Here is a 14,347-nt window from a genome sequence, read left to right on the forward strand (position 1 = left end):
GACGATCCGCACAAAAACTACGCGCACCCGAGTATATTACAAAGCCAGCCGAGCTAGTAGCCACGGTTATCAGTCGTTCAGTCGTCGCCGATCAACAAACACGAATAGAACACGGCCGTGATCCTTGTACCATCCTTTTGCCGATCAGTGAATTCTCGTAAGTCGACGTAAGTAGATATAGACACAGATCACGATTGCGGAATAAGGTTTGTGTTTACAACACGTAGGGAGGTTGTCACTCCGTTTTTCGATGCTCTATACGTATGTATGCGTGCACCTTTTTTCCCCCACGCGAACGAACGAAGCGAGCAGTGCGATCGTGCGATCGCCAGTTATTAATTTTTCATCCGTCGAAAGAGGACACGCACGGTCACGCGGTCTTTGATTACTTTATTCTCTCTCGTGCGCGGGCTCGATTTTTTTCTCACAAACCCGGTAACGTATCGGTACGCGTCCTGTATATATTTACCCGTTTATACGTTATACGTATATATTTTGAATCGCCCCGTACTCTACGCTGAATATTCCCAAGAACCCGTCGCCCGTCGCCTCGGGCCGTTTAGCGTCGCGCTATTGGCCCTCTTGCGTTTATTTTTCAGCAGTTTCGCTCACGCGGATTCCTTTCGAATGTCAAACAACGACTGCACGATACGCAATCGAACCGACACGCGCGATTCTCGTATTGTTGGCGATTGTGACACGTTTTATCGAACGATTACCGTAAACGAATCAGAAATTTTATGGAATAGCTAAATACTTGTATGTACGCGTATTTATACGCTCTGTTGGGAAAGATCTCGAGGTTGTCGGAATTCGTAAATTGCCGTCCGGTCGTGACCACTGCGGCAATACTTACCAATTACCAGCAGGTGATCGTATTCGTTTATAAATAAAACGGACAGTATCGCTATTTCGAAGCAATTATGAATAGCAATGGGAGACACTGGCACGATGTTTTCGAGGCGAGTTTTCGGGAAGGTTACGCGACGGTACCGACATTCGACAGACTGCTGCTGTTCTGTTCGGTAGATAACGCGATAAATCATTTCTACCGTTTTATCATCGACATTATACATGCTTTTCTATGGACGTAAGTAAGTACGCGACGCCTAAGCAAACACGTAACGAAACGAACGGTCAAGTTCTTTGACCTTTTCGTGAAAATGACAGGTGCAATTTTCGTATCGTTCAAATATACGGATCTGCAGCGTCTAATTATAGTTTTCTGTTAGTAATTTTAACATTTAACACACAGCTATTCTTATCTGTTTCGATTTTCGATAAGAAATTATGCCGTTCAGATAGGTATTGCTTGTTTCGGTTTCAAATAGTTTTTGATTACGTTATAATATGCAATTTGACTCCGGAGTCGTCGGAGAAGATGGGAAAAATACAAATGGCGGAAACAGCGGGAGGAGAGGATGATGCAAAGAAATATTTTTAAAAATTTGCAAGTCATTTGCGTTATTCGTATCTGGAATTACACATAATGTAGATATTATTTTTAATTTAAATTATTTTGAGAAATCCATTCTTGCGATATATTATATATTGACTACCTTGACCCCGCGTGCATAATTCGGTTTCGGTTTCGGTTTCTTGTTAGAAATAAAAATGTAAGACCAAAAAAGTCTGTCTAAAAGAAAAAAAATGGTTGATCCGTTTTGTTCCGTACAGGACTACTACCCTGTATGCACCAGTTATCGCAGTTATAGTTATAAGCGACACTTCGGTGCCGAATTTTTCGCATGTGTCGAGGCAATACCGTGTCGCGTTATTGGCTGCGATGCCGCGCCGGTAGTTAGAGGCATGCGCTGGTTGCGCGCGATCATCCTCTTACTTCTTTAACGATCTTTCCTGGCAAGAACGACTACCGCGCCGTATCTCCTAAAACTGGTGAACACCTGGTCCCCGACTCCCGCGAGGATTTCGCTGTCGTCGGAACAGACTGACACGGGACCACGGGCCGCGGACAGTCGTCGGAATACGAGATCCACGTGCTTGTCACTTTCCTTCTTCGTCTTCGTCGTCGCTGTTCGATCGCCTAACGGCTAACGAGTTGCGCCTCTACCCGTTCGCATCGTCCTCCTCTTTCCAGTGGTCCCGAGGATCCAGGACGAATCGCCGCGCCGCGCCGCGCCGCGCGCCGTGCTGGCAGAGGAAGTTGGCAACTCTCTGGGGGACATCAGAGATCTAGCGTCAAACTAGTCATCCTTCGATTCGAGCCGTCCAGTTTCTCGTCGTTTCGCAGAGAAGTCCAACGAGTTGCGTAAGTTTTCTCTCGCTTGTCCTGGAGCGTCCTGTAGATAGCGTCCTGCGCACATTCGAACGTTACCATTAACGCTGGACGAATGAATCGAGTCTGGGAGCGTCGACGAACACGTCTGCGTTTTCATTTCATTGATCGTCTTCGGCATCGTATCGTCGGTAGAGAAAATTAACTGGACGTTTTTTAAACACTAATAACTTTCTTTAAATTGAGCCAAACGACGCACCCACCCTATAACTATCCTTGCGGTAGGAGTCGGCCGGCTCGACACTTGCCGCAGAGAATTTTCTTTGGGGGTTTCATGTTTCATCGAAATGGTATGAAAAAATAGACCTGAGATATCAGATTATGTCGTTTTCGTAGCGCATCGATTAATAAAACTGCGGTAAAATCACGAATTTTCAAGCTGGTCGAGCCGATTCGCAAGACGGTTTAGACTTGGACGATGCGGCGCGCGGCGCGACGCAGCGTCCGCGCGTCCGCGAGTACTGCTGATTCATTGAGCGATATAACGATGTTGTTGAAACGCGAATAGGTCGCTCCATCTGATGCGCGTCGGCAAAAGTTGTGCCTGGCCCGCAATAACAGTGAGTTCAAACGTTTCATCCAAAGAGGATCGGGGATCTCTAGCGCTTGTGATTTCATCTAGTGATCGTGAAATCGTTGCCACCGATACTTATCCTCCGCTCAGGACCCGTCGCGTTGCGTCGGTCGGTCGATCGAACGATCGATCGATCGGTTCTGTAGTCGGTTTGTTCCGCTCGATCGAATATCCCCAAACGTTCCCCGACTCTCTAAAACAATTTTCTTCGTTCTATCCTCCGAAACGTCATTCTGATTTTCTATTCCGATCCCGAAGGACTCTCGGTCTTCGCGTTTTCGTCTTGTTCCGTCGGTCCATCGGGTCTAGTCGGGCCGGCCGACCCAGTGTATTTGCGTCCCCGACTCTTTCCATCCATCAGGGCCGACATAAGCGGAGTTGGGCGACCTCTTGCCACACGCAAAATAGCAGCGAGCAATATCCGAGGCAGTTCCGGAATTTCTGGCCGGTCCATCTTGCTGTAACGCGTCTTCTTCGACCCGAAGAGGAAACGGAAAATCGCCGCTCTTGGTTTCAAAGCCAGCAAAAAATTGACCAATCGGTAATCTTCTCGAAGATTCGAACGTTTACGCGGGAAATTGCCGTTTCGAGGATTAATCCCGCCCACCTGCCGTTTTGATCTGGATCTTGTTGTTGGTCCGGCAAAGTCTTCTGGATCGAAAAATCTGTTTTCTTGAAAATCTGTTTTCTCGACCCTTCCGCAGTTTGGTTTGCTGAAATTGTGGATCCGAAACAAGTTCGGTTCGTTCGATTAGAACTCGTGTGCGTTGATAGATGGTTTTCGCTGTCAGTGATCTTGTTGCCTTGTCGCAGGAAAATCGATGGTGTCGGCGAGTTTCATTGAACATTTCGCTTTGTTGCGTTTGGCTCGAATCCTAGAGCTATAATTGCTTAAAATCCGATGACTATGCGGGGCCGGTTTCTCCGAGAGACGTATCGGTTCACGATTTAGAGCGGATTAGACAGTATACATATGTGTATGACAGTGTTTGTATCATATTACGGATGCATATTCTTTAAGATTTCTACGGAAATTGTTTCGGCGAGCGTGGAAGATACCGTGTTACTATGCTAAATCGTCGTTTGCTCGAGGATTCGTCGAGAATGGATTAAAAATATGATTTTAATCGTGTCTGTTTTAGCGCGAAGTACATACATATTATGTGTATGTATAATGTATTGTTGTGTTTTCATTTTCAGTGACACACGTGACTACGATTTTAGAATAGTTTAGAATTTTTTAGAAATCCCCCCTCTGGGTTAGAGGTCCATACGTACATGTATTTCTGAAATTTTTCTATTTTCCCAGAACTTGAAACTCTCGTACAAGATTTACTCTAGCTAGTCTAGCTACTCGAGGGTAACATACCGCGAATAGTTTTTAAAAGAATCCTCGTCCATAACTATTACCTAATGAAATCATTATTTATCGGAGAATCCTTTTCTTTTAGTTGAACAAGATGGACAACGACGAGGACTCCAGCGTTATGGTCGAATTGTATATTTACGACCTGTCGAAAGGCATGGCTGCTAAAATGTCCAGAACTGTCATAGGTGAGTGAAATATCTAATATTACCGTTCCAAACAAGACCATCGTTGTGGGGTCTTTTTCGACTCGAAATGCAAATTTCGATAAATTGGTTCACAAAAGAGTTGATATTTGTATTTGTATTTGTATAAAGATCTTCGGAAATCATTGTGCAAACTAAATACGATCCGGGGGACAACGAAGAACTTCGCATTTTCGAAAATTGTTGGTAAATTGCCGCGATACACGAATGAACGATATTCGCGGGATTAATTTTAGCTATGACAATGCAAGGGACGATAACTGTTTTGCGTCGGATAGTCGGACGTTATTTAAATGGCTGAGTCCGTTTGTTCTGCCTGAAATTCGTGGTTGTACGTTATTTAAAGCACTCGTTGACTGAAAAGAATGATGAGAAAGTTGGTAGGATTCGTCGCGTCGCGTGTCTCGTGTCGGTGGCTTTCGAATTCGAACGATTTTGCTCAGTCGCCGTTCCTGCGGCTCTTTATTCTTGATCCAACAGTGTTAATTGTATAAATGCAACGCTTTCTGGAGCATTTACCGCAATAAAACCAGTATTATTCGCTACGATTTACGATTAGGTACATATTTACTTGGTTAATGCGAATTGCGTCCACATGGGTGTTTATGCTTGAAAATCCGCTTAAACCGATTAAATGGCTATGTTTTGAAAAGAAATTGGTTGAAAATGCCACCGAATGACGGAAATTCATACGAGTGTTGCATAGTCGAAGCGAAGCTTGGTTTAAATAATAACTAATAATAATTCCGACGTCAGCAACGTGCTAAAAATCCAACTGGCCTTCCCCAACGAGGGAAATCGGAAAGCACCTGTTTAGGTGCTTGGATATTTGGCAATATCCACTAAGCGCTACCGCCATTTTAGTTCGGAGCAATTTAAATATAAACACTTCCGAAAAGGGAATGAATCGCAAGAAAAGGGTAGCATTGCGCAAGCGTTCGTCGCTGATCTTGCTAAATATACTACTAGGTCATTGAAAACTAAATGGCTGATTGCTGTCTACATATATTTGTAGCATTATAATCGTAGTACATATGTAAAAATTCCAGAGTAGTCTACTTTTTTAGTAAGCAATTGAAAATATGCGAAATAATAATGTTACGTTAGCGTAAATGTTTGACTATTGACTACATGATTGACTGTTTTTGCTGGTGAATACATTTACCGTTTCAATCGATATGCGCACACATAGACTGCATAGCAAGTGTATACGTTTACTTAACTATTGCATTTACAATAATACATACATATATGTATCATATGTATATGTATGATGCGCGCGCGTGGATATACAGGGTGTTCGAAAAATTTTGTACTTTGTCGAAAGGGCTGATTCCAGAGGTCGTTAGAAGTAACTAAACTCGCACGAAACGCTGAAAATTCACGCGGCTTTAAATAATGACCTGTCCTACATGTCTTGGCATATTGCAAAATTTGAGTATACAAGCTGAACGACCCCATAACACACCGAGAGTGTCAGCAGAGTGCAGAAACAACCGGCCGAACCGGAAAAAGCCGCGATCCCGAGCGTGGCCGCTCGTTAAACGTTGCGCAAGCGTCGAAAGTGATGAATCGTCGCGTCGCGTCGCGTCGGGTTGGATGGCCCGTACTTCTAAACTTCTAACGCGGCGCGGCTATTTCTCGTTTATATTTCGCCATGGCATGGCACGACCCTCCCAGAAACGCGGTGCAATAAGAAAATCGCGGATATGCTCGGCTATTCCCGCGGTGAGAAACTGGGTCGAGGAAGTCACGGGCCGACAACTCCGAATTCGAGCCGAGTCCGGTCCGAGCAAGCTCAAAATTATGCATTACGCTCACCCTCGATCATGCCGCGCGCAAACTGCCGTTACCCAACAATCTGATTGAAAACTCCCAATTTGCGATGCCCACGTGGCACCGACACCCCCTAGAAAACTAAAAAGAATTTTCTTTCGAGAGAAGAGATAGGACTCTCCCTCTGACGAATTGTGTTTCCACATATTTCTACTATACATTCAATATTTTTTTATTGTATCTTATTTTTCGGAAAGAATGTAAAATGATTGCTGTCAGATTATATGTATGTATAGGAGACTTGTGTTGTGAATTTGTCATCGCTGCTTCCTGACAGGTTTGCGTTCACCGATAGCGCAGCCAGGTTTCCCCAAACTCTAAACTCTAGACTGTAAGCCGTTGTACGGCTGCCATTAATTCAGCGTGGACATCAGGTGGACGTTGCGGTAAACAGAGAACGGATTTGCAATGACAAGGACAGCCGCGATTATTATTATACGCCGCGCCGCGAGGGATTTGTTAACGAGGGTCCTTGGGCAGGAGCGTCCGCTGCCATTCTTAATCTATTTAGATATCTAGACTATTAATTGTATTGACATCGAAGTTCACGCACCTCGTAACTCTTTGTGGCTTGGCAGAGTCTAAACGATTCGCTCGATAATCCTGCTATTTGTCAATTATACTGGCCGCGGCCCGGCCCATGCGAAATAAGCATAGTCATTCTTGCAAGAGGAACGTTTTCTCTTCTGTTAATTCCTTGAGAATTTTACAACAACTTGAGCTTTCTTCAAAAGATCTGTCTTATAAATTGGCAACATTTGATTATTTATTATAACATGCATATATTTCCGTTAAGAAAGACTTTTCAAAATTACTTAATTATGCAAAAGGGAACGACAGTTTCAGTTTTACACGCTTTCTTTCAAGTGGTTCAAGTGTAGAGGTGTACAGTGTACAGTCTCATGCCAATCGTCGCAAAGCTATAGCCAATATGCCCGGATGTATTTCTTGGCACTTTCATCAATCGTTCTGTCACGTTTTGACGCACAGGGCTCACGTGGATAGCCTAATTACTATTGTGTGTAGTTAATCTAGACGACAATTCTTCAAGCAACGCGTTAACGAAAGATCAAGTTAAAATTTAATAATTCAGCTGTATTTTGATATATTTCGAAGAAAAATGAATAGTCGCAAGATTGAATAAATTTTTATCTATTTCTTGCTTATAGCTTGTATTTTACATTATGGATAAAATGAAAAAGTTGTGTTTCGTAGAACGCTTTGTCTAATCGAGAAATGTTTATGTTTATTTACGTTTAGGTCGACACGTAGAAGGAATATGGCATACAGCTATCGTCGCTTATGGCAGAGAATACTACTTTGGTCCATTTGGAATCCAGACTGCTCGACCTGTGAGTATAATTTCTTATGGTTCAATTGACATAACAAAAACTTCTTAACTTTAACTGTTTGTGATCAAACGTATAATTTATGAACTGAAAGAATACGCATACACGCCTACTGTGCGTGAAAAATTTCTTTCACCATTGTTTCGCTCAATCATCCTGTTTGATTATTATTCTTTGGATGAAAGTTGATCGAATTTTATTTATAGTACTTAAGGACGTTGAATGGGCGCTGCAACAAATTATATTATTAGTTTTCTAATTCATTGCATCATATCGATACGCTATCGCATTTCATAATAGCTTTTTTAATTGACTGAACACCGAACTAGATTATCCAAAATACTCGCGTAATAAAATAACCGATTGGGAAAACCGTGAAACCTTTGGAGATTCGTAGATTTTACATCGAGATCCCCTCGGTCGATCTAATCGCTCTCCGCTTTATCCCAAATGAAACGCATCCGAGCCTAAATAAAACACTCTAGAAACATTGTAACCCGGAAAAGAAAGAATATATGATAGCAATTGATCTGTTCGATTTGGAGTGTCGAAAATGTGGCTCGGGTGGCCAACAACGTAGAAAAATCGTGCAGCTAGGTGCTGGGGGTTAATTGCTCGGTTGCTCCCGTTGTTAAGACCGGTCCGCCGACATGACAGCTGGAATCCGAAAAAGAAAAGACTCCGAAGAGAGCGAAATGTTAGCGACTGATAGCGAGATAGCAAGGTGTGCTCTCGCTGCCATCCGAATCATGACCGCTCAGCTTCGGGGCCAGCAACGAGGAGTCATTCCTCGCCATACGATACGCTAGACACGAGCGGGTACTAAATTTGGTCCGGTTGCTCCTAAAATTAGCTACCCGGTTTACTTGATTCTCTTTCACTCCTCTCTCTCTCTCTCTCTCTCTCTCTCTCTCTCTCTCTCTCTCTCTTTTTCTCTCTCGCCGTTTCTCGTCACTCTCTCCGTTGTATGGTACGATCCCGGTCGTAGCTGTCGGTAAGTCTTCCCGTCGATACTCCATCTCTAAGAAGCTGCTGAGACCGGGACCGGGACCGCGTTTTGTTTCGAGGTACGCTAGAACCTCCGTTCTCCGAACCGATCGGAATCCATAACTGTCCCTACCCTGGAACCGCTATTGCCAATAAGTCGTTCGTTAATCGAGGAACGACAGAAAGAATTCGGATTGGTCTCTTGGCTGGTCGCGGATAACGAATAAATATTATTTTTATTTCATTCTTTTCCGTTTGTACCGTACCCTATTTATTTTATTATTATTTCTACCACACGGCTATTTCCATTTCATTCATTTTATTTTGTATGCAAGTGGAGAAACATCAAATTAACGAAACCCTTCACAGTTCACAGCATCCATTAATTTTTGTTATAGCGGCATAATACTCTTTCTCGTACACATTTCTTATCCATCTGTCACGGCAGGAATGAATTTTCAAGTTCAGTCATTACAATATTTCCCGAGATATGGCTGACGCGTAACAATCCACACGATCGTTGCTAAATCACTCGCTGGTACATACCATGAACCCTTAAGGAAAAATTGTGGCACGATATTATGTGATCTGGTAGGTCAGTGCAAATAGTTCGCGACGGATTCCTTGTTGTGTTTTAACGCGAAATTGTTCGCTGACGTAATAAATATGTTGCGCGTGTCAGAGAAATTTAGAAAAGAAGAGTTTGTTTTGTTCGAAATATACCCCTACCATTTATAATCTCCTGCAGTTTTATTTTTCGTAATATGGACCAGAAAGAAACAGTATATGTAATATCTTGAGTACTGTCTACGCGTGCACGCGGCCGTGAACGCGTCGAAAAATAAACCGGAACCGGCATGGATGAAGAGGTTGCGCGCGATCATCGATGATCTTGAGTTACACGCTGCTCGGACGCGTGGCGTCGCGACGTCAGTTCGAATGCGAGTGGTTCCTCGACGAAACGACGCGACAGGACACGACGGAGAAACGGTTGATCGTGCTTCGACTTCCTTCTTTCAGGTGAAAAAGATTGTTCGCGTGACTCCGAAAAACGCGCAAGTGTTCTGCAACTATGAAAAAATTTCACTCGTTCCGACACACGGTTTCGTTAAAGAGAGCTTAGGAAGTATGTAGTCGAGAGAGAGAGAGAGAGAGAGAGAGAGAGAGAGAGAGAGAGAGAGAGAGAGAGAGAGAGAGAGAGAGACTAAATACATTCGAAGCGCCGCGCGCCGCCATGCCACCCCGAAATGGGGATATTTCGTTCGATTCGCATGATCGTTCGGTTCGATCCGAGAGAGCGCGCTCGCCCGATACAAGATGGTCCACACGGTTATTTCGAGCGATTCTTACAGGGAACGGTTTCGGTTTTGTCACGATTCTAAAATTGTGCGCGTCGCCTCGCGCGTTGCAACGCCTTCGTAAAATTGACATTGGCGCGCTTCCGAATGTACGATTTCTTCCCGAAACATCATCCCGGAAGAATCCGGTTTTTTCGTTTCAGGGTGGAACGGTGTTAGGCGAGCCAGACAAGGTGGAAAGCATCGGCGTCACTTACCTGTCGTACTCCATCTTCCTCGAGTACATCAACGGCCTGGGCACGTCCAAGTTCACGTGAGTTCGATCATGTCCATTTTCATTCTTCCGCGTGCCTTCTCGTTCGAATATAAAAATAGAATTCTGTGCATTTTGCGATTTTCTACGATTTTCTACGATTTCATTCGAGTGCAATGTAATTCTTTTTGCGTTGGGAAAAGTTTGATTATGTTTGCTTGGACACGTCCATTTTTTTGCTTTCTCGCTGTGTAGGAGTATATTTTTATTTGGTGATTTATCTATTTATGTAATGCCTTTTCGGCCTTTTTCAATGAGAAATTTATTATTATAAATTTATTTCATACGGTGGTGGCTAAAATATGTTATTTTAAAATCGCTTGTACAAAATTGAATGAAATGAAATATCTATCTTGTTTGCTGCAGTTGCAAATAAAATCTTTAATTTTCTGCGTTTAGAAAATAAAATGTTTACTTATATTATATATTATATGCCAACAACCGTAGTCCCGTTGAAAGCACCGGTTCTCGTTAGATCACCGAAGTTAAACAACGTGGAACGTGACCGGCACTAGGATGGGTGACCGTCTGGTCAAAAACCGGAAAGTGACCCACCCGTGGTGTTTTTCACGTGTTGTTGGCAAAAGGTGGTTCGGAACCCACCATAAACAGTAGGTCCCGCTGAAAAGGCGATGGTGAGAGTGGAAAAAGGAGAGGATTGGTAAATGAATTTGAAACCCTGAGGGGACCTAATATCATGTCCATACATACATATTAAATATTATATGTCTTATTAAATTGTCGCGTTCAGAAATGAAATATTTGGTCTTTTTCATTTGAAAACGATCGCAAATAAAAACAATTTTGCTGATAAAATATCTAATTGGAAAAATGTGCAACATATTTGAAAATAGTATTCACAGATAGAGGTGCTACTAAATATTATAGTGACATCATTATTCGTCTCGCTATACCTCTGCGTTTTTCGTTGTTATTATTATATGATTCATGGATCGTGCGTCACAAGTCACGAGTATCACGCGCACGCGTCAACAATTTTCCGCGGTCTCTGCTATTCTTATTTTAGTGATTGCATTTTCTATTTCTCGCGAAATGGAGGCACGAGAGTTTTCAATTGACCACGATGCGATGGTACGCGTTTATGTAGTTCTCGGTTTCTGTGCTTTCTAGGTTTGTGTTATAAAATGCATAACATCCACGGTCTAATAATAACCGCAGAAAAACAGACCAACTTGGGCACAGACATCTTTTAACCGAAAATAACCCTTATCCCTCGCGAGGCGGATGCTTTTAACTTTTAACGATTTCATGGCATCCATAACTGGGTCTGGATTTTTCTCTTGTATGTTTCTGAACCGATTACTATACGTTTCAATATACATATTTGACAATTTTTTCTAATATACTAGGAGTAACGCTAGATTTAAGTAATTTTTTGGATATTAGCGGACTCGGAGAACATATCTTTCCTAAAGTAGGTTCTTGTATAAATTTTACCGTAAATGCATACCGGTACTAATTAAAATGACTATTTTATTGCAGCCCAGGAACGTACAATTTATTCAAGCACAACTGCAACTGCTTCACGGAAGAAGTCAGCAACTTTTTGGCGGGAAAAAGTATTCCGAAGTACATCCTCGATCTACCAGAAGAGATACTACAATTGTAAGATTTTAACAAAATCAATTATATGTATGTATGTTATTAGAATTTAGAATACGCGTGGTATGTGTATGTAGTATGTATTGGGCATTGGGTAGGAAATGGAAATGGAAATGTAGGAATCGTCTGACGCGTCTGATCATGTCCGACCAATTCTACTTTTTCGCGCCGCGCGACTTTAAACTTCACTCTCTCGAAAACGTGCTGTCGAACGAAAAAATATTTTTCCTTTTTTTCCATCTATTTTTACACCTGGAATCATCCTCTTCCGCTCCACTCTGTATAGCATAGACGTATTTTACATGTGAAATTCTGTTCGACTGAAATCACTCGATTTTCGTGTGCAGACCCATTGGACAAGGTTTGAGAACACTGATAGAAACTTTGAGCAACAGTCCAAGTGGATCAGCACTGTTCACAGTCGGTTCGACATTCCTTGGGACAAGAAACCAGAGAGAAGTCTCGCCAGAATTTGAGCTTTTAAATGAGGCCATTGAGGAAGCACGGTGACAACAATTTTGAAACTCTATCTATAAACATTGAACGTCTCTCTGAGAAACACTTTTTCCTTTTTCATCGTGAAATCTAACTTTTTTTTCAACTATAAAAAGTATTATCTGATATTTATGAATATTGTTGTTTATATGTATATCATCGCGGCAGATTAAATTCAATTGCGTTGGAAGAAAGAAGGAACGAGCTGAACGAAAAGCTAGCTAAGGAGGACAGGAAGAAGAAGAAAAAGAAGAAGAAGGAGAAGAAACACAAGGGAAGCAAAGAGATTGGCGGTGATACGAATAGCACAGGTCCCAGCAATTGTTCGGAAATGGCGGAAAGCGAAGGTATGTTGCATTCCATCGACTATACGTACTAACGATTTTTCATTTATTTTAGTTGATAGGTGAACTATCAAGTAATACATATAAATTGCGTTTGTTTAATGTTACCGTTGAAAATCGAAAGTGAAAGTGTACCGTATAACATAACATAACACGTTGCGATAATAGAAAACGTTTATCTGTTACTAGCTGCCCAACAATTGACCGAAGCACAATTGTTGAGTTTCGACGAGCCCGCGGAATCGTTGCCAGCAGAGCCCCCCATAGTGTTCAAAGACTTGGTGGACGTGAAGGCGGAGTACGACACTCTAAACAGTCTGGTAACCGAGCAACTGAACGAAGAGGAGAAGCAATGCATGGACAAACTGAGAATGTACGTCCTAGAGGATGAAGGCTCCTGGGCGCTCGAAGACAACTTCTTAAATTTTGTAGGTGAGTCGGCGAACGATTGCGTTTCGGAATTGCGTTTAGATCGCTAAACAATCTGTACGATGTCTACGTTGTTCGTCAGGTCGAATTCTGAGGGACGAGACGATACCAAGCAACGCAAGAGTGAAACTGTTCAACATACTTTCCGTTGCCGCGTTAAAGGACGATGTGATTCTTTTGCTACACCAAGACAGGAGAGACCATATCATTATGAACTACGCTTACGACTTTGATCTACATCCCGCGGAAGAACAGCTTGCTCTCACACAATTTGTAAGCGATATCCAATGTTAGGCTCTCTCTCTCTCTCTCTCTCTCTCTCTCTCTCTCTCGCTCTCTCTCTCTCTCTCTCTCTCTCTCTCTCGAGTCTATCTACGTATACGTAAAACTGTGAAAACAAATTTTAATCTGCCGCGGTTCGCAAACTTGTTAACAGTTAACAAACTTGTTCGAGAACCTGAGCAGTTCCGAATGGCTGTTGTACATATCGTTGTGGCAGCACAAGAACCAGAAAATCAACAACATCAGAGTGACGACGAAAGTGGCGATACACGCGTTGCTTTCACCCTCGATAGACTTGCAGACACGAGGTGCTGCTATTATTCACAATCTGGCCTGCAAAGAAGTGAAAACTGTGGTCCGTATCTATCTTATGTTAGCTGACGTTGCGACGAACGATCGCCTCTTCGTATTGCGCTCGCGTTTTCCAACTGCCTAGGCGCCTAGGCGCCTGCGCGATCCCCCAGGGATCTTCTCACGTCCTTCCGAAATTCCCATAGGTGTTCGACGATCTGGCTGCAGAACTGACGATGGCGTTATGCCAATATTTCAACGACACACCCGAAGAGGAGCAGCTGTTCGTTTGCATGAAGTCGTTGGCTCGTTTGACCCAGGTCAGCAGCGATTACGTGCCAATGACCATCAAGATGGTTGGTATGAAACCGACCAAGTTTCTAGGAACATCCGACAGGGTTGACGAACAAATCGAGCTGGTCAACAAGAGATTGACGTAAATCGGCCAATAAATGGCCACACGTGTGCCAAACCCAGCGTATCGAACGATCTTATTATTGTGTTATTATTGAATTTTTACATAGAGATTTTATCGAAAATAAATATCGACTATAATTACGTTTATTAATTATTAATTATCGTTGTCACTTAATATATAATTGTTACCATTATTGTCATCGTCATCGTCATTATATTATATAATATTATTGTTATTATT

General features: G+C 42.7%; 1 protein-coding gene across 5 annotated transcripts; it reads left to right on the top strand.

Moving 5' to 3' along the window:
* The first annotated feature begins 25 nt into the window (after window positions 1–25).
* Window positions 26–14,257, top strand: LOC143207451 (uncharacterized). Of its 5 annotated transcripts, none has more exons than XM_076420919.1 (11): window positions 26–167; window positions 4,322–4,424; window positions 7,539–7,630; window positions 10,116–10,225; window positions 11,729–11,851; window positions 12,196–12,354; window positions 12,512–12,690; window positions 12,877–13,119; window positions 13,199–13,389; window positions 13,553–13,753; window positions 13,896–14,257. In XM_076420919.1, the coding sequence occupies exons 2-11, from the start codon at window positions 4,331–4,333 to the stop codon at window positions 14,127–14,129; spliced, it is 1,626 nt and encodes a 541-aa protein (XP_076277034.1). In that variant the 5' UTR covers window positions 26–167; window positions 4,322–4,330; the 3' UTR covers window positions 14,130–14,257. The 5 variants fall into 5 exon arrangements, with proteins under 5 accessions (XP_076277034.1, XP_076277032.1, XP_076277031.1 ...); XM_076420917.1 differs by lacking the exon at window positions 26–167 and adding an exon at window positions 2,128–2,269; XM_076420916.1 differs by lacking the exon at window positions 26–167 and adding an exon at window positions 2,803–2,856.
* Window positions 14,258–14,347: the final 90 nt, after the last annotated feature.

This window comes from Lasioglossum baleicum, chromosome 3, assembly GCF_051020765.1.
Source record: "Lasioglossum baleicum chromosome 3, iyLasBale1, whole genome shotgun sequence".
NCBI lineage: Eukaryota > Metazoa > Arthropoda > Insecta > Hymenoptera > Halictidae > Lasioglossum > Lasioglossum baleicum.

Bases quoted from the DNA above. Each gene is read 5' to 3' on its own strand.
- LOC143207451 (XM_076420916.1), top strand. From the start codon at position 2,818: ATGCGCGTCGGCAAAAGTTGTGCCTGGCCCGCAATAACA. The intron at 10,226-11,728 runs GTGAGTTCGATC...ATTTTATTGCAG, and splicing joins CTGGGCACGTCCAAGTTCAC to CCCAGGAACGTACAATTTAT. The intron at 13,390-13,552 runs GTAAGCGATATC...ACTTGTTAACAG, and splicing joins AGCTTGCTCTCACACAATTT to TTAACAAACTTGTTCGAGAA.